The 24925-nt window shown below is 40.0% G+C and overlaps 1 protein-coding gene across 2 annotated transcripts in view; it reads right to left on the reverse strand.

The window, feature by feature from the left end:
• The window catches only part of LOC126259317 (band 3 anion transport protein), a 782039-nt gene that overhangs the window by 189719 nt on the left and 567395 nt on the right, over positions 1 to 24925 (reverse strand). For both annotated transcript variants that reach the window (XM_049955995.1, XM_049955996.1), the window contains exons 7-10: positions 17190 to 17310; positions 16789 to 16955; positions 16513 to 16673; positions 6054 to 6231 (exon numbers count right to left, since the gene is read on the reverse strand). In XM_049955995.1, the coding sequence (XP_049811952.1) occupies positions 6054 to 6231; positions 16513 to 16673; positions 16789 to 16955; positions 17190 to 17310 (627 nt within the window). The remainder of the gene's footprint in view (positions 1 to 6053; positions 6232 to 16512; positions 16674 to 16788; positions 16956 to 17189; positions 17311 to 24925) is intronic.

Genomic DNA, 24925 nt, shown 5'->3' on the forward strand with positions numbered 1-24925 from the left:
TATTTACTGTTTTGTAGCGTCTCACAGTGGAACATACATATAACGCGACCACCCTAACATAAACAAAATTCAGAGTCAAGCAAAGGTAGCTGCACTGAAGGACTTTCTGTATCAGTCAGATACAGATATAGCCTTCCTGCAGGAAGTTAATGTCAAAGAATTGTATGTTTCAGGGTACAAAGAGGTGTTGAATGTGGCTCCGGAAAACGCATGTGGAACAGCCACCCTTGCTAAAGAAGGGATCGAGAGGCAGGAAACACCTCCATCTACCACTTGATACAAAACACAAAAAACAGAAGAAGAAATTTTATTGCCAGCCTCAGAATGGAAGATAACAGAGTCCTGAGAGAACAAAGGGATATATAAAATGAAGCACACAGATTTTTTCAGAAATTATATTCTGGAAATGCTACTGACGACAACTCGGTAATAGAGTTTTTACAGAACTTCGGAATAGAGGCAGTTGTTACAGAGGAGGAGAACAGAGGTTTAACATCAAAAATTACGAATGACGAGGCTTTTGATATACTCAAATCTTCACCTTCACGGAAGTCTCCCGGCCCAGACGGCCTGCCTGTGGAGTTTTATAGGACCTTTTGGCACCTAATAGGTTCCCAATTCACGGAAGTAGTTAATGACGCCTTGAGGGGAGAGGAAATTCCTGGTGCTTTCAAGGAAAGTGTAACGGTACTACTTCCAAAGGGAAGGAGTATGGACACGAAAGATATTACTAAAATGAGGCCGATCAGTCTAATGAACTCAGATTACAAGGTAGTTGCACATGTAATTAAAGAACGAATGGGACCGATTTTAGAAAAAGTCATTGGATGCCACCAGACGTGTCTCCCTCGACGTACCATTTTTAAGACTGTACGTGAATATCGAGACACTATTTCTGTTTTCTCATCATCGTCAGCGAATGGAGGCATTACCTTCATTGATTTTGCTAAAGCGTTTGACAGACTCAACTATGGATATCTGTTCAGAACCTTAAAACATAGGTTTCAATGATGGCAACTTAGCGGTTTTAATGAACATCGACAGAGGCATACGAACGAAAATCTCGATCAATGGACAATATACTAATGAAGTATTGATATCTAATGGAGTTCCTCAGGGAAGTCCCCTGTCCATGGTTTCCCTGGAACCCCTTTTACGGCTTTTGAACACAATCTTAGAAGGCATAACAATAGCTGGGCTGAAGACAGTTACAAATGCATACGCTGATGATGTGGGAGTTCTAGTAAGGAGCAATGATGACTGTGCCCAGCTAACGGAAAAGTTATTGCTTTATAGCAGGGTAACTGGTGCGAGGATAAATGAAATGAAAAGTTCCTTTTTAAATTTACAGGGTCTTGACAATGTGCAGCTACCGTGGGCAAACAGGGTGGACCATCCCATTGCTTTGGGCATAACCTTTTACAGTTGCCCATTAAGAACAACGGCTGCTAATTGGAAACAGGCGTTAGGGAAAATAAGAGGCAGCTTAATACTGCATGAAACGAGAGACTGAAATATCAAGCAAAGAATTAAACTAATAAGGTGTGCAGTTCTTTCAAAAGCTGCATATGTCGCTCAGATTTTACCAACACCTCCAGACATAGCAAAATCTATAAGGAGCACAATCTGTCGATACGTATGAAAAGGCAATATTTTTAGAGTAGCAGTAGGAACGACTACATCGATACCCAAAAACGGAGGCCTAGGGCTGACAGACCTTCGGAGGAAAAACACTGCCCTCTTCATTAAAAGCACATTAAAACTTATAGAGACACAGCCGAACAGCATAACTGCTGCTCTACTTGACCTTCTTAAACCAGGAAGCATGCAGCCGCCAGTAGATGTTCACAACATAAATTACAACCTAATGCATATTAAGGATTTTTATGTAGAATTAAGCTACTTGACATGCATTTTAACAGACAAAAATAAGAGGACAAGTAAATATATAGTAGAGAAGTCACAATCACGCGAAAACCAAAATAAAATGGAGTTGAAGTATCCCAACAAAAACTGGGAAAAATATGGACTAATATAAATAACAAAACACTGACTACGGAAGTGCAAGCATCATGGTACAGAGTTGTCAACAACATAATTAGCACCAATGAAAAACTGTATTCAATAGGACTACGTGCAACCTATGTGTGCCAAAAATGTCACAATTTGGACTCCTTAAAGCATCGCTTCATCTGTAATGGATACAAGAATATTCGGAATGACATTGTATTGCAAGTCGCTTTTCTCAAACGTACCGATGGAAGAGAAATCACACTACACAATATACTCTTCCCAGAAGAAGTTTCCTTTCCACCACAAAAAAAAAAAACAATGTCATCTTGTGGCTATTCAGAAATTTTGTCAATGATGTTGTCAACAACAAAGGCAATAACAATCTACAAGAATATTGAGAATATATGAAAGACGAATTCTTCAAAATATACCAGAACAAAGACCATAAAAAGAAGTTTGGGAATATGATGCAAATTTTGTTTCAGAAACAAGGCATCGGTTAATACCTAAATAATAAATCAACGGAACAAGACAGACTGCCAAAGTAGGGGATTGCTGTTGAGCGTGCAGCACGGTGGGGACTTCATGTGCCCCGGGGCCGATACAGTAGCCGTGAAGGCCTCAACAGAACCCCGAAAAAGCATGTTTTCCCAAAAAGTAACAGGAGTCATGCCACAGCACAAGAATAGTACGGAAAAACTATTCTAATGCATAAGACGTGCATAACTGAAGAAGTTTAATTTCCTCTCTTAATTTTTACTTTTGCTTCTCTCTCATTTTTGTTCAAATTCTAATGAGAGAATATTGTGCATTCCGTTAATGCAGTCAACAGTACTATAGAGAGAGTTATTTTCATGGTAATATATTCAGATTACAATTTTCTACCATAGTCTTCAAGATGCAATTCAGTTTCATAACCCATTAATAATAATAATAATAATAATAATAATAAAAGTGGGGCACTGAAGCTCGCCGAAGAAGGTGCATGAAGGAGAGTGAATGGAAGGGCTAGAAGGGGATATGGGAGGCCCTAAAAAAAAAGGGTCAGCGCGACACACTGTCAATCCTGAGGGCCCGGGTTCGATTCCCGGCTGGGTCGGAGATTTTCTCCGCTCAGGGACTGGGTGTTGTGTTGTCCTAATCATCATCATTTCATCCCCTTCAATGCGCAAGTCACTGAAGTGGCGTCAAATCAAAAGACTTTCACCAGGTGAGTGGTCTACCCAACGGGAGGCCCTCGTCACACGCCATTATTATTATTACATGTTTGTTTGCCCTGTGGGAGAGTGTGACACAGATGCTGAAGAAACTGAGCTGGCAGATTCTTGAAGACAGACATAAACTAACCAGAGCAAGGCTGCTTGCAAAGTTTCATGCACCAGCCGTAAATGATGGCTCTAGAACATTTTAGAACCCCTTACATATTGATCCCATAGGGATCATGAGGGCAATATTAGATTAACTATTGCACACAAAGAGTAATTTAAACAATCATTCTTTCCATGCTCATTATGTGAATGGAACAGGAAGAAACCTTAATAACTGATACAATGGGACATGCCCTCTTCCATGCACTTCACAGTTGTTTGCACAGTATAGATGTAGATGTTTTTAAATATTTGATGATGTTCAGTTTTCTGCCTTATGTAGCAATCAGTTATAGAGTTTTGCACCAGAATAAAAACTCCATTCTTAATCCTACATAGGGAAGCAATTATTTCTCCTTCTGGTGCTGTAGTTGTGAATTTCTGAATTCATCCTAAATTCTCTCTTGTTATTAACCAAAAATACCATTAGTGAGTACATGTTCTGGCACATAAATGTAAGAATCCTTGGTCCAACAAGAAGCTTCAGCATGATGTTTGGTTATCAGTTTTATACACTCCTGGAAATGGAAAAAAGAACACATTGACACCGGTGTGTCAGACCCACCATACTTGCTCCGGACACTGCGAGAGGGCTGTACAAGCAATGATCACACGCACAGCACAGCGGACACACCAGGAACCGCGGTGTTAGCCGTCGAAAGGCGCTAGCTGCGCAGCATTTGTGCACCGCCGCCGTCAGTGTCAGCCAGTTTGCCGTGGCATACGGAGCTCCATCGCAGTCTTTAACACTGGTAGCATGCCGCGACAGCGTGGACGTGAACCGTATGTGCAGTTGACGGACTTTGAGCGAGGGCGTATAGTGGGCATGCGGGAGGCTGGGTGGACGTACCGCCGAATTGCTCAACACGTGGGGCATGAGGTCTCCACAGTACATCGATGTTGTCGCCAGTGGTCGGCGGAAGGTGCACGTGCCCGTCGACCTGGGACCGGACCGCAGCGACGCACGGATGCACGCCAAGACCGTAGGATCCTACGCAGTGCCGTAGGGGACCGCACCGCCACTTCCCAGCAAATTAGGGACACTGTTGCTCCTGGGGTATCGGCGAGGACCATTCGCAACCGTCTCCATGAAGCTGGGCTACGGTCCCGCACACCGTTAGGCCGTCTTCCGCTCACGCCCCAACATCGTGCAGCCCGCCTCCAGTGGTGTCGCGACAGGCGTGAATGGAGGGACGAATGGAGACGTGTCGTCTTCAGCGATGAGAGTCGCTTCTGCCTTGGTGCCAATGATGGTCGTATGCATGTTTGGCGCCGTGCAGGTGAGCGCCACAATCAGGACTGCATACGACCGAGGCACACAGGGCCAACACCCGGCATCATGGTGTGGGGAGCGATCTCCTACACTGGCCGTACACCACTGGTGATCGTCGAGGGGACACTGAATAGTGCACGGTACATCCAAACCGTCATCGAACCCATCGTTCTACCATTCCTAGACCAGCAAGGGAACTTGCTGTTCCAACAGGACAATGCACGTCCGCATGTATCCCGTGCCACCCAACGTGCTCTAGAAGGTGTAAGTCAACTACCCTGGCCAGCAAGATCTCCGGATCTGTCCCCCATTGAGCATGTTTGGGACTGGATGAAGCGTCGTCTCACGCGGTCTGCACGTCCAGCACGAACGCTGGTCCAACTGAGGCGCCAGGTGGAAATGGCATGGCAAGCCGTTCCACAGGACTACATGCAGCATCTCTACGATCGTCTCCATGGGAGAATAGCAGCCTGCATTGCTGCGAAAGGTGGATATACACTGTACTAGTGCCGACATTGTGCATGCTCTGTTGCCTGTGTCTATGTGCCTGTGGTTCTGTCATTGTGATCATGTGATGTATCTGACCCCAGGAATGCGTCAATAAAGTTTCCCCTTCCTGGGATAATGAATTCACGGTGTTCTTATTTAAATTTCCAGGAGTGTATAATATATTTATTGCACACTTCTGTAGAATAAACGCTTGTTTCACTTTAGCTACAATGCTCCAGACGATTACACCACAGGACAGAACTGAGTGAAAGTGTGCACAGTATACGAGGAATCTAGTCTGCATGTCAACACAGCGACGGAGATTTTTGAGCACAAAACAGAGAGAAGTGAGCTTTCTGGTTAACTTATCCACAAGCTGGTGCTCTCTGAGGTTTTTTATTCATCTGGATGCTCAGGAACTTCTCACAAGGAGCCTCATACAACAATAGGCTTTATACCTGCATATTATGTCAGCCACATGTGAAACAGGGAAGGATATGAGTTTCACAAAATGATTACCTTAGTACTCACTGTTCCTCTCCCATCAGAGAAACATTAAAAATGTCATAGGAAAGTTTTTACAGAACACTGGTAACATGTAGGGGAATACGCAGATGTATGCAAGTTAGTGAGTGTGTGGGTGTGTTTGTGCACTGTATCTTGACAAAGGAGGAGTCCAAATGCTAACATGTTTTCCTTCTTTTTCGTGTGCCTATTAATGACTAAACACTTCTGCTTTTCAGTGAGGGTTTCCTTTAATCCTAAAGTATACAGAAACAATAAAAAATTATTTAATATCACTTGCTATTACGTAAATGAAAATTACCTTAACAGGAGAACTGATTGTAACATATTGTTTTTCTTTGAAATCATGAATAATTCACATATTAAGTGAGGCACAGTCCTCTCACCTGTTTCCAGGCATCTCCTGAGATTCAGAAGAGAATGAAAACTTAATGAAGCAACGTGAGGTCTACCCCAACGATCCGCCCCTTCTTCTACATCTTCTTCATATTTGATCCAGCGGGCAGTTTCTTTCCATTCCCTGTCTTCTCCTTCTCCATACAATTCATCCAGTTGAACAAAAACCTAGAAGTGTCAAATAGAGAACTTTACCAACAAAATGTTTTATTAATTTGGTGTTGCTGTCACAGTGACAATTTATAACCAAAAGCTTCCATATTCAGGCTTATATTAAATATGTTTTAACTATCCATAAATATCCAGGATAAAATGTAATATATATATGAGGACAGAACGTTATCCATCAGAAAGAAGAGATGTTTCCCATTAGACATGCAGATGTGTGAGTGAGTGTGTGTGTGTGTGTGTGTTTTCTACATACATGTCCATTGGTCAGCATCTCTTTTAGTTTGTGTAGTGGTCTATTCTCATTGGTATTATACTACCCTTTAAAGACACTATTTGAATGCTATACATATATTAAGCAGACTATAAAAAACAATTGCACTATTTTTTGTCTCTTAAAGGATTATAACTCCTTTTAGTAAAGAAAGGCATTTCAGTCATACTGGAGACAGCCATTATTGTTGAAATTATTGGTTGGAAAGTTATTTATTCTCCAGCACAGTCACAACAATTCTGAAAGGAAATAAATGATTTTCAAAATGATTGTAATTCCCCCATGCATGAGCTTTAACACATAACTTCAATGTTCATATTAAATGATGGTTACATGTTAACAGTGTAAAGCACATCAATTGTTTGTTTGGGACTTCCACTTGTACTTCATCATACATCAAGACAGCTATTGTCCCACATTTGTTACTTGCATCTACCCTCCACAAGTCAAAGGTTTATGTGTAGAAGGTACTTTTTTATAATCATATATTAAGACTGAATGGCTTGCCAGTCACTGATAAAGTGTGGGATGAAAGCACGTCCTAATGTTGCTGACTGAGCTGTTGTTTGTGTGATCTTATCTTCATAATGCCAAAAGAGCTTTACTTTACTGAGGAGATTGAAGAAAGTTTTTTAAACTGCATCATGAAAACATTTTATTGAAACCTTCCAAGAAGCATGTTGAGAGATTGTAGACACCTTTCTTCAATGTCTGTCAGTTCAGATGTTTGATCAGTTCTGTGGCACTGTTTTATGATTCAAATTAGCCTGCACTAATTCTGTTTGTGTATGGTCACTGCCCCCTTTTTGACTCACTTGAAATGAATTTCACACACTCAAGCAATATTAAATCAGAATTCCAAATGTCCCAGCAATGAGACATATCTACCATAGCTTAAGTCCTCACTGATACTGTGATTTTTCTATTTTATGTGCAATCACATTGTTACTTCTAGACATCTGTGTTATATGAGTGACCTCAGTCATAAAACTTTAAATATGTAGACAAGGGCTTCATCATTTTTTATGTTTTGTCAAATATACATTTTTCAGTTTCTTTGCAAACAAAGCTTCATGCACCAGGGTGACATCTTGGCAAAATTAGGTAATATTTGAAAAATAAATTAGCAAGATTCCTTCATAGATAATTGCATTATCTAATAAATGTCTGAAGTTACAACTCTTGCAGTCTGCTAATTAACTGAAATATAGTGTGAACATTAATGATCTTATTGTACTTCTATAGACATACTAAAATTACTTCCATTTTTGTGAAAACATCTCCCAGTCTCAGGTTTTCACAGCACGACTGATTAATAGTATGCTTCCAGGAGCTCTCTTGAGTTTCTGTTTTCATTTTATGCACAATATTTCAATGAGATATACAGCCACTGTCTTGAGAAGCTGTAAGTTTTGCTGTCACTTGTACATTCTAGTTGGAGTACAGGCAGTGAGTATATATAACAGCAAAACTGAGGAACATGGCTGGCTCGGTCATCAAAATATTGTGTATAAAATGGAAACAGCAACTTGGCGCAACAACTGGAAGAACATTATTAATCACTCATTCTATCTGTTAAAATGTCCGCAAAGTAGTTACAAATCTGGCTGCAGGAGTTGTTATGTAGTTGAATCCAAGACTCTAGATGAATAAAACAAGGATTTATTCACTAAACATAGCCAACAACAATAACAACAACAACAACAAACCTACTATCTTTCAGTTTGATCTCTGGTTCTAACACAAGTGTTCATTCCTCAGAACAATGCCAATGAGCACAGGAAACATAAATGTGAGGATATATCAAATAAGCACTTAACCATAATATAGATTCGTCATGACATTAACTGTATAATCTACTGCGATACACTTTGCCAGATGAGTATGAGCTCCAGCATTGCTACCAATCCACACTAGAAGGAGGTTTAAGATCTTAATGACCATCCTTATCATATCATCTATGTCGTATCATTGGCCATTTGCTAGTGACAGCTGAATACAAGCCTCTTCCAACCTTCCACTAACGACATACGAGTTGGAATCCAAAATTTTCAGGACTGGTGCTGCCATCTGGAAAGTAGTAGTAGTAGATCTTTGCACCGCTAGGTGGCGAGAGCTGCACATTTGATGAGTCAGTGTGTGGAGTGGCATTCAGCTGGGAGGACATGTTGCGTGTCCACAGTGATTTCTGTAATACTCTGTGTTTGGTGTGTGGTGATTTTACGATGGATCCGCGAACAGAACAGCGCGTGTGTATCAAATTCTGTGTAAATCTCAGGAAAAGTGCTACAGAGACCCTTGCAATGATTCAACAAGTGTTTGGGGGACAGAGGATGAGCCGTACGCATGTGCTTGAGTGGCATGCTCAGTTCAGCACCGGCCGTACAGAGGTCGAAGATGATGCTCACACTGGAAGGCCCATTAGCCACACAACGCCAGACATTGTTGCCAAATTTCAACAGTTGGTTCGTGTGGATTGACATCGAACCATTCAAGATCTTGTGGATGAAGTGGGTATTGGTTATGGGACATGACAACGAACGTTGACCGATGAATTGGGCATGCATCGTGTCTCCGCAAAATTTGTGCCAAGGATCTTGACTGCTGATCAGAAGGCACAGCATGTTGAAGTGTGCACGGACCTTCGTCAAACCACATCTGATGATCCAACCTTCTTGTCACAGGTTATCATTGGCAACGAGAGCTGGATTTATGGTTATGACCCAGAGACAAAGTAACAAATTTCCCAGTGAAAGAGCCCAGGCTCTCCAAGACCCAAAAAAGCGAGACAGGTGAAGAGCAAAGTGAAGAGCATGATCATCATTTTCTTTGATGCCAAGGGAATTGTGCACAAAGAATTTGTCCCACCCAACCAAACAGTGAATTCTGCATACTGCTGTGATGTTTTGTGACGGCTCTGTGAAAATGTGCAGTGACAACGGCCCGAACTTTGGCGTCAAGGGAACTGGCTGCTGCACCACGACATCACGCCCTGTCACACGTCCTTGCTCACCAGGACCTTTTCGACAAAAAACAACATGGCTGTTGTACCCCACCCACCGTACTTGCCAGATTTGGCACCTTGCAACTTTGCGCTATTCCCAAAACTGAAACTCAAGTTGAGAAGCCATCAGTTCAACACTCTAGAGAGGATTCAAGAAGCATCGCTCAAAGAACAGGACTTCCAGAAAATGTTTGACCAGTGGCAGAAGCGCTTGGACCGGCATGTACGTGTGGATGGGAACTACTTTGAGGGTGATGATGAACATTAGTCCAAAGGTAAGGTTTTCAACAGGTGGAAGCACCAGTTCCGAAAATTTTGGATAGCACCTCGTAAAGTATATGTATCCATGTTGTCCCAGCCTGTTTTCTAACGTCATCTTCCAGTATACCATCTTATTAGTCTCTTATTATCTCTTGGAATTCAATAAAAACCACCCTTTAAGTTTTTACCATCCATTTTAATATGATACTCTTCAGTATAGTAACTTACAGTGTGTCAGTGACTTGTTTCTCAAGGACTGTTAATGCATATTTTGTTGAAATTGGGTCAAAAGTTATCTCAAAATCTATCAATCTCAGGTAAAATAGTAGCTTATATGGCTTTTTCTGTTCTAAAATTTCATTCAAAACTTGCAAATGGTCCAGTGTGCTACATCCAGTTCTCAAGCTTACTTCTTCCTTTGCTTTATCTAAATCCAATGGTTTTTTTTTTTCTGTGCAGTTCATCATATTTCAGTGAATATTTTGTGTGTTATTAAGAGGGGCTAACAGGTCTACAGTTATTTTTATGCCTTCCCTTGTCTCTAATCTTATAAAACATGCTTTTATTAGTGGTACGGAATTGTCATTCCACAAAATATCTTATTGATTTCTTTAATTTCCTCTAGAATTTGTGACTCTGTCCCCATTTATTTAATTCTCCAATGGATGAAAATAAATAGCTTTCATTTAACTAGAGTGCACTGTTTGTCTGACCACATGTTAAATTACAACACAGAGAATGCAAAGCATTTTTTTTTATTTTTTTTAATTTGTGCATGATAAGACAAATCACCAGTCTTCACTGGAGCCAGTAAATTGTTACATAATGGATGTTGCGAAACTTGTTGAGTTAACAAATGGAAAATAATTAGAGGTTAAATTACCAAAAAATAATAATACAGGATTAATAGCATTTATTTACAACACAAAAATCAACATTTGTTAAGATGTATAGAGAAGACTTAGATTTCCCAGACATTAGTTTGCAGCTCTAAAACCAAAGAAATTATATTGATCTAGGAATTTGTATGGTACTAATTGGTATAATGAAAGTGTCCACTTCAGTTGGTGTCAGCAGTGGAATCCTTCACACCTGGTCATCGACTTCAGTTGGTGACAGAAGAGGGATCGACACTACCTACAACTGACATGGATGAAAAAGATGACCTGACTACTGCAGGGTTCCAGTTTCATCAATACACGTTGGGGTGAGTACAGTCTCTTTCTTTATGTTTTTGTTTGACTGCATGTATCATAAAGTGCTGATGGGTTTTTGCTGATGAGTTTTTGCCAGAGGTTACACTATACTCACAATTTTAGTATGTGATGGGTTACCACAGACAGTGTTCTGCAAGTATATAAATAAGAATGGTAGTTTTGTAATAAGTGTTGTCATGAGCAAGAGGTATTGCTCATTGTCTATGAGTATACCAAATATATATCTAAAAACAAAGATGATGTGACTTACCGAACGAAAGTGCTGGCAGGTCGATAGACACACAAACATACACACGAAATTCAAGCTTTCGCAACAAACTGTTGCTTCATCAGGAAAGAGGGAAGGAGAGGGAAAGACGAAAGGATGTGGGTTTTAAGGAAGAGGGTAAGGAGTCATTCCAATACCGGGAGTGGGAAGACTTACCTTGGGGGAGGCCTGGCCTCAATCTCCGCTAATTTCAATCTGCCGCCGCTCATACCTCACCTGTCTTTCAACCACATCTTTGCCTCTACTTCCGCCTTGACTGACATCTCTGCCCAAACTCTTTGCCTTTTCAAATGACTGCTTGTGTCTGTGTATGTGCGGATGGATATGTGTGTGTGTGTGCGAGTGTATACCTGTCCTTTTTCCCCCCAAGGTAAGTCTTCCTACTCCCGGGATGGGAATGACTCCTTACCCTCTCCCTTAAAACCCACATCCTTTCGTCTTTCCCTCTCCTTCCCTCTTTCCTGATGAGGCAACAGTTTGTTGCGAAAGCCTGAATTTCGTGTGTATGTTTGTGTTTGTTTGTGTGTCTATCGACCTGCCAGCACTTTCGTTCGGTAAGTCACACCATCTTTGTTTTTAGATGTATTTTTCCCACATGGAATGTTTCCCTCTATTATATTAGTATACCAAATATTACACACATGTAGCGATTCAGGAGGCGGAGCATTTCAGGAGGGGAAGCTGAGTGCTATCAAGAAGAATTCACTGTTTTCAATGCATAAAGTAATAGGTATGAGCAGCTCTCAGGCAGAGCAGTTAAGTTACAGTAAGAAATATTATGATAGTATTACAGTTAAGTATGCTTTTCATAATTTGACTTTGCTTTGCCGTGTTGCTGTATTTATTAAGCATGGCTTTTATGAAGCCAGAGCTTGAGAATTGTACAAAATTTTCATTGGTCTGTGCCACTTGGAATGGTAATGGTGTCGAGCAAGGAATATAGCTAGTATGTCAGTATGTAAAATAGTGAGAAGTGTTGGGATAATGGAATGCATAAGTGTATTTGTCATCTGTGTGTTTATGATTGATAGGGAGTAATCATGTCATGGTTAGTACCACAAGGAGCAGGCTTTCCAATACTGCAAGAGGTTTTAAAAACTGTAGTAACCAAAATAAAAGAGATGCAAGTGTACAATTCAAAGTTGTATATGAGACTGCAAGCGTTTTGGGTTACAAAAAAGGAAGTAGCTTTTCTCCAGAGTATGCAGAGGTGCAGAGAGGACCTGATGACTGGTGGATTAAAAACAGACCTCAGAGTGTGAGAACAGGGAGATTTTGGAGAGGATAGAGAGGAAGCAGACAGAAGGGAGGAGAAGAAAAATGAAAGGGAGAGGAACATCCTTGTGACTAGTTTATCTGTTCCTGTCAAACATCCAACTACCATTAATTTAGTTAAGGCTGTCAATCCTGTGAATAGTAGGATGAAATTTGACAACTGGGAGGATGATCTAATTATTGGGAAAATAAAAACATTTAGTGAAGAGGATGATGATGATGTTGTGCAGAGTTGGTTCAATGTGCAGAGCAGTAACATTGTGGACATTAAGGAGAGTAATGTAGAAGTATCAGCTGTGATATCACATGGAACTGTGGAGTCTGAAGCAGTTGCAGTGCTGGACAAGAGTGAGAGTGGGCCACACGAAAGTGAGTAAGTCTGTGTGTTGTAACATGGGCAATTTTGGGTGTTGTTCAGACCACTGAGCCTGTTCCACATACATAGGGAGTACACATGCCACTGACATTTGGGTCGTGCAAGTGGAACTGACAATGATGATGTTATTGTAGATACTACAGGAAATGCACAAGAAGCTGTTGATATTGATAAGCGTGTAGCAGATGTCATGGAAGAAGCTGTACAGGTGCACATATTTCCTCAGAAGCAGGATGAGTGTAGGAAAAGTAAGATGCAGCTTGTTTATAACATCAGTGATCATGTCAACAATGCAAAATCTGCTGCATACATGCTAGAAGTTTGCAATGCAACAGTAGTACGAGTACTAGGTCGCAGCCTTGAAGAGCCAGCTGCTGATTGACACAGTGATCTGTATATAAGAGAAATCAGAGCTCGAACAGAAAGGTTTAGGTGTTCATTTTTCCCGCACGCTGTTCGGGAGTAGAATGGTAGAGAGATGGTATGATTGTGGTTTGATGAACCCTCTGCCAAGCACTTAAATGTGAATTGCAGAGTAGTCATGTATTATAGATGTAGATGTAGATATAGTGCAGCTGCAGTTTGAGCTTTGCAACAGGCATAAAGTAAGTGAAGGATATAAGGTGAACCTGAGAATAAACTTTCTGCCCTAACATCATGACAAAATTAATCTTCGGCTATGCATGGTGGAACTTATTCCAGCTAGAGGAAATGTCATCAGTTGACTGCTGTCAGAATGTTTGCCCACCTTAAGGGGTAAGCCAGTTAAACTGCAAACAAACTCTCTATGGCTTAATTCGTATGATAAAGTGTTGCTAGGAACCAGGAAGTTGCTTTGGAAGAGCAGGAGTATCAGAAAGCTGAGCATTTGGGCGAGAATATTGTTGCCGTATTGTGAGTGGCCGTACAAAATGCGATTCGTGTGTGAGGATAGGTTGGGAATATGTTTTCCAGGAAAGCATAAGGGGAACTGTTGTCACATATATTAAGTTCTGAATGAAGTTCCCAAACAATGGGTTACAAAAGAAAGAAAAAAAAAATCACGCCAAACAGACAAAAAAATGCCAACTACATGAGTTTAATGGAGCCAGATCATGTGATATTAAAGAAGGTTTCTTAAGAATAATTCATTGAGGGAGTTTTGCACATTATTTTAGTTGTAAGTGGAAAGTGAGAAGTAAAATGTAAATGTTGTATGTACAATAATGTGATGTGTGTGGTAGTAAGAAATGTATTTCCTAGCTTTTAAGAAGTATATGGCAGTTGAGCAGGTCATGAGGGCCTTGAAAGTGAGATGAGACATTCAGTCGTACACAAAGAATTGTAATAATGACATGGCTAGTGGGAGGTTAGTTGCTGTACGTTGCATAGTACGCTCACATGAGAACTAATGGGCTGCTAATTATAGTAACACAGATCAAATCTTGTAGTGATAAGTAAGGAAGTAGTGAGCTACCCACTGTAGGGTGAATTTGCAGCCACTGAACATTGTGACTCAAACTGCCCAGCTCTTTCAGAACATAATTTGAGTAAATATTATACATTGTTGTCCATGCAGGTTGAGTTCTGTTGCAGAACAGTCCAGGGTAGAGACCCAGAGAGGAGGGTTGTAGTGTACTGCTGCCACTATTTTCTGGCAATTTTGTGTGCAGCACTGCAGAAGCTACATGCAGCCAGTGGGCACAAGATATCAGTATAACAATTACAGCAACAGAACTGTTTTTACTCTGTGACGCAGATCAGACCTGGCAATGTGAACCAACCAGTTCAGTGGCAAGGCAAGGGTCTTACAGAATGTTTCCTCATTGACAGACTGCAGGAATGTTGTTAGGAAAATGACTAGAAGTGGTGCCTCGACACAGCAGATGAGACACATCCTGTATAAGTAGCTGTGACTTTTTAGCAGAGATATTCATAGCTTGGCAGATCGACTATGATGAGGGGGATATACTGGGCACCAGCACACCATGGCAGTCACCCAAAAGCATATACTGGTGCCAAGTCTGCCTTCTGGGACTTGGTGCCCCTTCACTGGTGGGCTACTCCAGACTTACTCAGCAGCAGCTTGACTCCTACCTGTGGGACAGTGGGTTGTGACTAGGATGGCACAGCTGACTCCATCCTATGTGGATGTGGACACCATGGCACCTCACGCCACTACTCATGGGGATGGGACTCGAAACTGGCATCCTCTGCAAGTGATCCAGCCATCTCCTGCACTGCTGACAGTGCATGAAGAGTATGGCATGTGTATCTGGGTTGCGTGCTCCTAGCCAGCCACTCGTCAGCATTCCAAGGCACATACGTCAAGTGCCTGCCAGCTGGATGCCAGCCAACATTGCATCCACCTCACCACATGGTACAAGGGGTATGACAGCATCTCAGTGCAGCTTCATGGTTTGGGATAAAGTGATTGACTTGTTCATACTGTTTTAATGAGCTGCCAATGGCCCACTTCCTAGGCACAAGACTCCATTGCCGCCCAATCCTGCATAGAACTGGCTCACCAACTCCATGTCAGCTTCAAGTATAATACGTCATTTTTTTTGGTACAGTTTTCTATGATAATGTTACGTAACACCATACAAAATTATTGGCTGGAAAACAACAATCACTAGGTTTAACTGCTCATATGGAATTTCCAGTTGTCTTCTAGTAATTACACCATGCCTTTGTGAATTGTATAGTTGTTCTTTTTTTAACTGCAACTGTTTAGTCTAGCTAGTAAACTTATGTTTGTATCATTGATAAAAATAAGGGAGAAGGTTTTTTGTGGAGTTCGATGCTGGTACATAGGCTATCCCCCTTGAGTAACAAAGACAGTGAGTTTAATACCACCATCCAATGGACATATCAAGACCAAAGCCATCCCATGCTCTCACTCAATAAGCCTTGGAATTTAAGCAATGAGACTTCTTCGCAATTTTAGTGACCATTCAGTGTGTATATACATCACCTTTCTCCAGTGCCAACTAGAATCCCACATCAAGGTGGAGCATCAGCAATTGAAACTGCAGAGGCAGTAGTTTAAGTGTAATTTATTAATGTAGACACTGATGTCAACTGTGGAGGAAAGCTATTTCTATACTGGGATGGCTATTTTTTAATTCTTTGTCAATTATATACTGTGTTGTTAAGAGCATGATGATTGCAGCAAAAAGTTGTAACTTGTCACACATAATTAATTAATAACTTTCTGAATATAGAGCTCATAGGCTTTTTAAATTTCATTTTTTTATTAACTGTGACAGAGAGACTGTTGTTCTCTTGATATGATTGTGTGCTACTAAAGAGGAAAGTACATTAGTGTATTTTTGAGAGGTACTAAGAGCACCGTATTTAGGCTCATTAATACAATACACCAACCTACAAATAGAAAATTTAAGTTTCTTGTAGGGAAAAATATGTCATCACTACTAATGTTAATGTTGACGACATTGTAAATGAAACTCATAACAGGAAAATTATCTTCAATCAGTTACTGTGTAGATCACTATTCCTCAAGACTATAAGCAGCTGTGTCATTCAAATGGAGAAGGGAACTACAATGCTTCAAAAAACAGTAACTTTTAAACTACGTCAAGCATAATTGGAGATAACAATCACCTCATGAGGGCTGTGGTCAAACATTTTCTTGTATGCTTGCAGAGGAAGTACACTCTGTAATTGTTCTGAACCATCTTTCCTGCCAATATGAACAAGACCTGATGAAGGAGTCTTCTGAAGCTTGTACCGCCGCAACCCTCTTGCATCGTCAAAACGATGACCTAAACATAACATGAATCATTCTGTAATGAGCAATGCACTTAATATTAATCTATCTCTGTCTCTTTCCTCAAACAAACTACATGACAGAGTATAATATTACCAATTAATACTTACTGGCTAAATCATCTATGTCTTGCTCCTGCAAATTAATAGCTTCCTCTGGTTGTATACTGACTCTCCTTCCCTCTACTCCACTAAATTCTGCACCAGATCGTAAACGAGTTTGTGGGTCTTCTTGCAAGCTATGTTTTCGAGACCGATGATGATGGTAATGATGCCGACTAAAATGGGGAAAGAGTGCAAAAAGGTGAATTAGGAAATACTAGGCACATAAGTTTCCAACAATGCATTGCTACATAATGAAAAATTAGAACAATGTAATACAAAGTATGTTACATCATTCTTCTTATTGTGTAATTTAAAACATTAATATAGATTTGTAAGGAATAAAATAAAAAAATGAACAAAATACAGTACATGGGAAACAAATAATAGGTCTAACGAGTAAACTTTACCTGTGTCGCCGTTTTGGTTTCTTATCCACTTCCTTTGGAGGCTCCTCTGGCTGCAATAATTCTTTTGTTTGCTGGTCAGCATCTTCTAAGGAACCTTCTTCTGGTTTCTCAGCTATTTCTCCTATGAAATTTTGCATAATTGAATAACATTATTTGGAAATGGCATCAGTTTCTCAATTTATTACTTTAGTATGCAGTCTGACAAACACACGACACTAAAAAAAGCAATGGATATTCCTGGATGGAATAACAAGTAAAATATAAGAAAGGCACAACTAACCTATAGCTCACTGATGTGCGGCACATGAGCACATGCAGCAGAAAACAGTAATCACACTAGCTATCAAGCTTCTCTAGCATAAGGACACACATTCACATATAAACACACAGACACACAAATGAAACGCACACACCAACAGTTGCAGCAAAACTGGCTGTTGATTATCAATTACTGAGAGCAGTTGCCTGGTTAGATGAAGGCGGGGGTGGGGAAGAGATGGATGCACAAGGTGGTGAGGGTGTAGGGGAGCATGCACAAGATGAGGAGGGTGTTGTGGGATAATGAAGAACAATTTTTTGACAGATGCCTCAGTGGTTGCACAACAAGACAAAACGAGTTCACAGAGTAGAGCATATATGGGGTAGAGAAAGGGAGAGGGGAAGGGAAAAGGAAGGGAGGAAAGGAGAGAAGGTGTAAATGAAGAGGGTAGAGAGAAAGGGAGAGTGGTGGGAAACAGGTCAGGTGAGACATTGTGAAACATTTATTCATTCATTGTGAAATGGCTTAGCACAGGTTTAGGGCCAGGAGAATTGCAAGATCACAGGATATGCTGGGGAACCAATTCTCACTTGGGTAATTCAGAGAAACTAGTACTGGAAGGGAGTATGTGAAAGGTTTGTGTAGTGAAGCAGCAGTCGAAACATGTTCAGCAACTGGATGGTAAAGTCTGTGGTTTGTTACAGCTGGCAATGGCCATTCATATATAAACGACATAGCTGCTTTGACACATAGCCTGTTTTGAAGCAGGGGAAATGTCTGTGACTGGACTGCATTAGGAGGTGGTGTGTGAGTGTATGGGTCAGGTCTTCCATCTGGGTCAATCACCAAGGAAAGATCTATGGTGTGTAGGAGACATTGGAGTAGGGATAAACAATAATATTCTGTAGATTGGGTGGATGGTGGAATACTGTTTTCATTGATGTGGGTAGGAGTTTTGAGTTGGATATCCCTCATTTCAGAGCATGGCAAGAGACAGTCACACACCTAGTGAAGGATTGTGGTTGAGCTTTTCAAGGCCAGCATGACACTGGGTGATCCGAGGAGAGCTGATCTGTGGCTGGTTAACATGTTTATTGGTGTCAGAGAAGGAGAGGCTCAGGAGATCTGTTTATGGATGAGCTGAATAAGATACTGTCTGTCAAAAAAGACTCTGGTAAGGTTATAGGTACATTTCAGCAACTCTGCTTTCCACTGTAGATATGGTGTCCACAGCTGGTGAAGCTGTATGGAAGAGAATTTTTGACATGGATGGGTGACAGCCATCAAAATGGATATATCATTGGTGGTTGGTGCACTTGATATTAACACATGTGTTTATGGATCCATCTGAGAGGTGAAGATTGGTTTCTGGGAAGGTGGCTCATTGAGTTGAGAAGGACCAGATGAAATGGATTTGGGAGTAGGTGGTGAGGTTATGGAGGAAAGACCAGATATTTTCCCTGAAATGAGTCCGTGTTATGAAAATGTTATCAATGAATCTGAAGGGTTTTTAAATATTGAATAGATAGGAAGCATTCCTCCAGAAGGCCCATCAATAAGTTGACATGGGATGTTGCTGTGTGAGTACCCATGGAAGTACCACAGATTTGTTTACAGATTTGGCCTTTGAAAGTGAAATAATTGTGCGTCAGGGTGCAGTTGGCTAGGACGATTAGGAAAGAGGTGGTGTGTTTGACATCAGGAGGGCATTTGGAAAGATAATGATCCATAGCCACAAGGAATGTTGATGTACCAGGATGTCACATCCACAATTACCAACGAGGGGTCTGGATGTAACAGGACAGGAACTGTGAATGATGGTAAGGATGTGAGTAGTGTTTTGAATTTACAGTGGTTTGGAGGTGCTCATCAAGAAAGGCAGAGGTTTGATATTACAGTGAAATACAGACCTTTTGTAGCTGCTTGCAGGGGTTAACAAATATCAACAGAGACAGTTGGAAATGTGTGCCCCAACCGGGATTTGAACCCGGGATCTCCTGTCTACCGTGGGGGATCAGTACCATTTCTTATTAATTTATTTGGTATACATAATTAAAATTAGTTGAAGAGTTTTTGTATTTGGGCCAGATGAAAACAATAACTAAGTTGACAGGAAAAGAAATAAGCACAAGAGTAAAAATTGTATGTAATGCCTTTGATAAACTTAACTTATGATGTGACTGAAACAGAAAATCTGCACCCGATGCATGTTACCACTTTTGACTTCTAGTAAGGGGGCATGGACTATCAAAATGTAGAAACTTTTCAAAAACTGGTGGTTATTCACAAAAACCACCTACTACGAATTAATAGGAACAGCAGGGAAACAGTTTCTATTGGAGGATACAATTATAAATGTAACAAAAATAAAATGAAGAGGGGCAGGATACGTAATGTGGTGAACTGATGGTAGAGGGATCAAGAAAATTCTTTACTGAATTCTAAGAAATAAGAAAATACCACCAAGTTAACATACCAGAATGCATGTATATGTGATTAGAAATCACACATGAGCAACATGGATACATATAGCTCTGCACTGTAATTTATAAATAAGTCTAGATTAGATTAGATTAGATTAACTTTCATTCCAATTGATCCGTAGTGAGGAGGTCCTCCAGGATGTGGAACATGTCAGAAAAACAACAATACATGACAAATATTTACAACTAAAACAAATAAGCTAATGTACCATTCCACAGGTCCCAAGTGGAATGATCGTCATTTTTTAATGAACACTAAGAGTCATTTTACAAATACTAATGCACTGAATTTAAAATAAAAAAGTTTTTTATTTATTTATAAGGTAATAAACATGTAATACAACTACTGTAATACTTATTTACAATGAACACATTACTGCACTGAAATGGTGCAGAAGTTAGATTATACTTACACACACACACACAAATTTTCAATGAACACATTACTGCACTGAAATTGTGCAGAAGTTATGTTGTACTTATATACAAATCAGTTGGTTTTACTAAGAAATTCATCAATGGAGTAGAAGGAGTTGGCCACCAATAAATCCTTTAGGCTTTTCTTAAACTGAATTTCATTGGTTGTTAAGTTTTTTATGGTTGCTGGCAAGTTATTGAAAATGTGTGTTCCTGAATAATGCACACCTTTTTGTACAAGACTAAGTGACTTTAAATCCTTGTGAAGATTATTCTTACTTCTAGTATTGATTCCATGAATTGAGCTGTTGGTTTGAAAAAGTGATATATTTTTAATGACAAATTTCATTAAGGAATAAATATATTGGGAAGCAGTAGTTAGTATCCCTAGTTCCCTAAACAGGTTTCTGCAGGATGTTCTTGAGTTCACACCACATATAACTCTTACCGCACATTTTTGTGCCCGGAAAACTTTAGCTTGGCTTGATGAATTACCCCAAAAAATAATCCCATATGACATTATGGAATGAAAGTAAGCATAGTATGCCAGCTTTTTCATTTTTATATCCCCTATGTCTGACAAAATTCGCATTGCAAACAGAGATTTGTTAAGACACTTCAGCAGTTCTGTGGTGTGCTCCTTCCAGTTGAATTTATTATCAAGCTGTAATCCCAAGAATTTAACACTGTCCACTTCTTCTATCTTCTTGTCATCGTATGTTAGACATATACTCTTGGGACACCCCTTACAAGTTCTGAACTGCATGTAGTGTGTTTTTTCAAAGTTTAGTGACAAAGAATTGGCTAGGAACCAGCGATTAGTGTCCACAAATATTTTATTGGCTGATCTTTCTAAGACTACACTTGATTTGCTATTTATTGCAATGTTTGTATCATCGGCAAACAAAACAAACTTGGCATCTGGTAATGTTACTGATGAAAGGTCATTGATATACACAAGAAAAAGTAAGGGCCCCAAAATGGAACCTTGTGGGACCCCACATGTAATTAGTTCCCAGTTGGATGATGCCTGATAGCTTGATACATGTCTCTTTCCTAATAACACCCTTTGTTTCCTGCCAGAGATATAAGATTTGAACCATTTTGCAGCATTTCCTGTTACACTATAATATTCTAGTTTACTTAAAAGGATATTGTGATTTAGACAGTCATATGCCTTTGACAGATCACAAAATATACCAGTTGCCTGCAATTTTTTGTCTAATGAATTAAGCACATTTTCACTGTAAGTGTAGATAGCCTTCTCAATATCAGAACCTTTTAGAAATCCAAACTGTGACTTTGACAGTATGTTATTTGAGATAAGATGGTTATAAAGACGACTGTACATTATTTTTTCGAAAATTTTTGAGAATGCTGGCAACAGTGAAATTGAACGGAAATTTGATGCTATTTCTTTATCTCCCTTCTTAAACAGTGGCTTAACTTCAGCATATTTCAGCCATTCAGGAAATATTCCACTGATAAACGACTGGTTACACAGATAGCTTAATATGTTACTTAGCTCAGAATCACATTCTTTAATTAACTTTGTTGATATTTCATCATACCCACTAGATGTTTTTGATTTTAAAGATTTCATGATGGACATTATTTCTGTTGGGGTAGTGAGGGTCAAATTCATATTATGGAAGTTACTTGAAATGTCTGGTCTAAGATAATCCATAGCAGCATCTACCGAACCTGACAACCCCATCTTTTCAGTAACAGTTATAAAATGTTTGTTAAAAAGTTCTGCAACACTATACACATCTGTCACCAATGTATCATTTACTCTTAATGCTATTTGTTCCTCTTCATGTCTGGTTCTACCAGTCTCCTCCTTCACTATATCCCATATTGTCTTTATTTTGTTATCTGATATGACTATCTTTTCCTTGTAATATATTTGCTTTGACATCCATATTACAGTCTTTAATATTTTGCAGTATTTCTTATAATGTGCTATAGCATCAACATTGGAAATGTTTCGGATTGACAGATACAGTTTTCTTTTTGTTTTACAAGATACCCCTATTCCTTGAGTAATCCATGGCTTCTTTGTAGACTTTGCTCTAACCTTGGTAAGTTTTGGGGGAAAGCAGTGATCGAATAAGGTAAGCACTTTATTAGCAAAAATGTTACATTTTTCACTCATGCCATGAGCACTGTAAACATCAGTCCAGTGAATGTCTCTGAGGAGTGTCCTAAAATAATCAATTTTTGGCTTACTGATTACCCTCTTGAGCTCAGATTTAACAGATTTTATATCCTGTTCAGTATTAACATTTAACAGAAGTAACTGCATGTCATGGTCTGAGAGGCCATTGACTATTGGTTTTGTAATATAATTTTGTTCATTGGACTTTTCTATAAAGATATTATCAATGGCTGTTTGTGAGCAAGTGGCTATCCTAGTGGGGAACTTTACAGTGGGAATTAAGTTGAATGATAGTGTTACTAACTCAAATAAGTTCTTATTGGGAGAGTCTTTAAGGAAATCTACATTGAAATAACCAGCAACCACTATTTCTTTGTTTTTGGTTGTTAAATGGGCCAGTACAGCTTCAAGGTGGTTTACAAACAGATTAAAGTTACCTGCAGGTGCTCGATATACACTTAATATTATGAATGATTTTTTGTGAAATTCTAATTCTGTTGCACATGCTTCCATATGCTGTTCTAGGCAAAATTTATGAATGTCTATGTTCTTAAATTTATGACAGTTCCTGATGAATGTGGCAACTCCTCCTTTCTCCATTTCTGATCTACAAAAGTGAGATGCTAACCAAAACCCTGTAACACTTAAAAGTTCTATACCAGTGGTCACATGATGTTCAGAGAGGCAGATTATGTCAGCTGGGTTTGAAGATAGTTAATTCATTAATTTTATTTCTCAGTCCTCGAATATTTTGATGCAATAAAGATAGCTGACATTTCACATTGAGTTAAAATTGGGTGGAGTTAAAATATCTGCTGACAGTTGAAAATTCTTAACCAATGGCTGTTTATGCTGATGTAATAAGCTGGAATTATGTTTTTTTGATTTCTTTCTCAAACTGAAGGTTTGTCTCAGTTCTAACCTCTCTTAAAATTTGCTTTCTTTCTGTCCTCCCTACCCTAAAAAAGGGTCTTTTCTGAATCCTATAACCACTGGTATTTTACCACTCATGACATTGCCTCCCCCCTTTAACTTTCCTGCTATTTCCCCAGCAAATTTACCCTTCCCCTTCCTGTTGAGGTGAAGGCCATGCCTAGTATAATCCCACCTACTGAGAGAATCAACATGAACCACACCAATGTGTGCCCCCGCACCCGACATGAGCAGCCGTTCCAGCTCCAAATTAACTCTCTTGACAGAAGAGTTCAAATGAAGTCGGTCATGGCACCCAAGAACAGATACAAACTCAACACTAGTATGCTTCGATGCTGATGCAATCTTCGCCAGGTCACACTCTATACTGTACCCAGGATCTCTGTCAATACTGTTACCTGCCCCACCCACTATAACCATGGTGTCTTCCTTAGTGAAATCTTTGCAAAGTGATCCTAAATCCTCTGTCACCTGCTCCAGACCAGCTCTAGGTTTAAAAAAATTGGTGACCTGGTATTCTGATCCTAGTTCATCCTGCAAAAGTTGGCCAACACCTCTTCCATGGGAACTACCTAACAACAACACTTTCTTTCTCTTTACTGATTTCCCTACATTCTTACTTTTCAATTTGCTGCTGAAAGTTTGTTGTGCCCTGTCTACACCTGCAACTGCTTGAGGCTCACCAGCTTCTAACTGAAGCAACAGGTCAAATCTATTTTCCACATTCACCATAAAGCTGTCAGACAAAGTTCTAGGCCTGTTCCTCCTCTTGCCTGTTGCCACATCCCACCTCTCTTTACCCTTCTCCCTCCTTAACCTGTCAAGATCTCCCCTGGCCTTGTCTAACTCAGCCTGAAGGGCGGCAATTTCCCCCTCCTGTTCTAGTATCTTCCTATCTCTACTACAAATCCTACAAAACCACTGATGAGTCTCATTTACTTCCCCTATTCCCACGCCACTACAGTCACCCACATGGAAAAAACTACAGCACCCATCACACCAAAGCCCCGACCTAACAATTCTACGGCAAGTCAAGCACTTTTCACTCATGATCAACGTAACAGTTTATTAAGAATAAGTCAGTTAAATTACAGATAAACAGGAAAATATGGTTACACAAATTTGGCCTATACGCAACTGTGTGTAAACAAAAACAAAAGTGCAAAGTTTCTGAAACAACAACTTAAACTTTACACTACTTTCTGGAAATGCTAGTTAAATAATGAAGAGGTACGCTAAGTTAAATTGCTGGAGAGAGCAAGGAACAAGTAAACGAAATTCTATAGATTTGCTGCAAAAAAAAAATGGCTCTGAGCACTATGGGACTCAACTGCTGTGGTCATAAGTCCCCTAGAACTTAGAACTACTTAAACCTAACTAACCTAAGGACAGCACACAACACCCAGCCATCACGAGGCAGAGAAAATCCCTGACCCTGCCGGGAATCGACCCGGGAGATTTGCTGCAGCAGAACGTAAACAGA

This window comes from Schistocerca nitens, chromosome 5, assembly GCF_023898315.1.
Source record: "Schistocerca nitens isolate TAMUIC-IGC-003100 chromosome 5, iqSchNite1.1, whole genome shotgun sequence".
NCBI lineage: Eukaryota > Metazoa > Arthropoda > Insecta > Orthoptera > Acrididae > Schistocerca > Schistocerca nitens.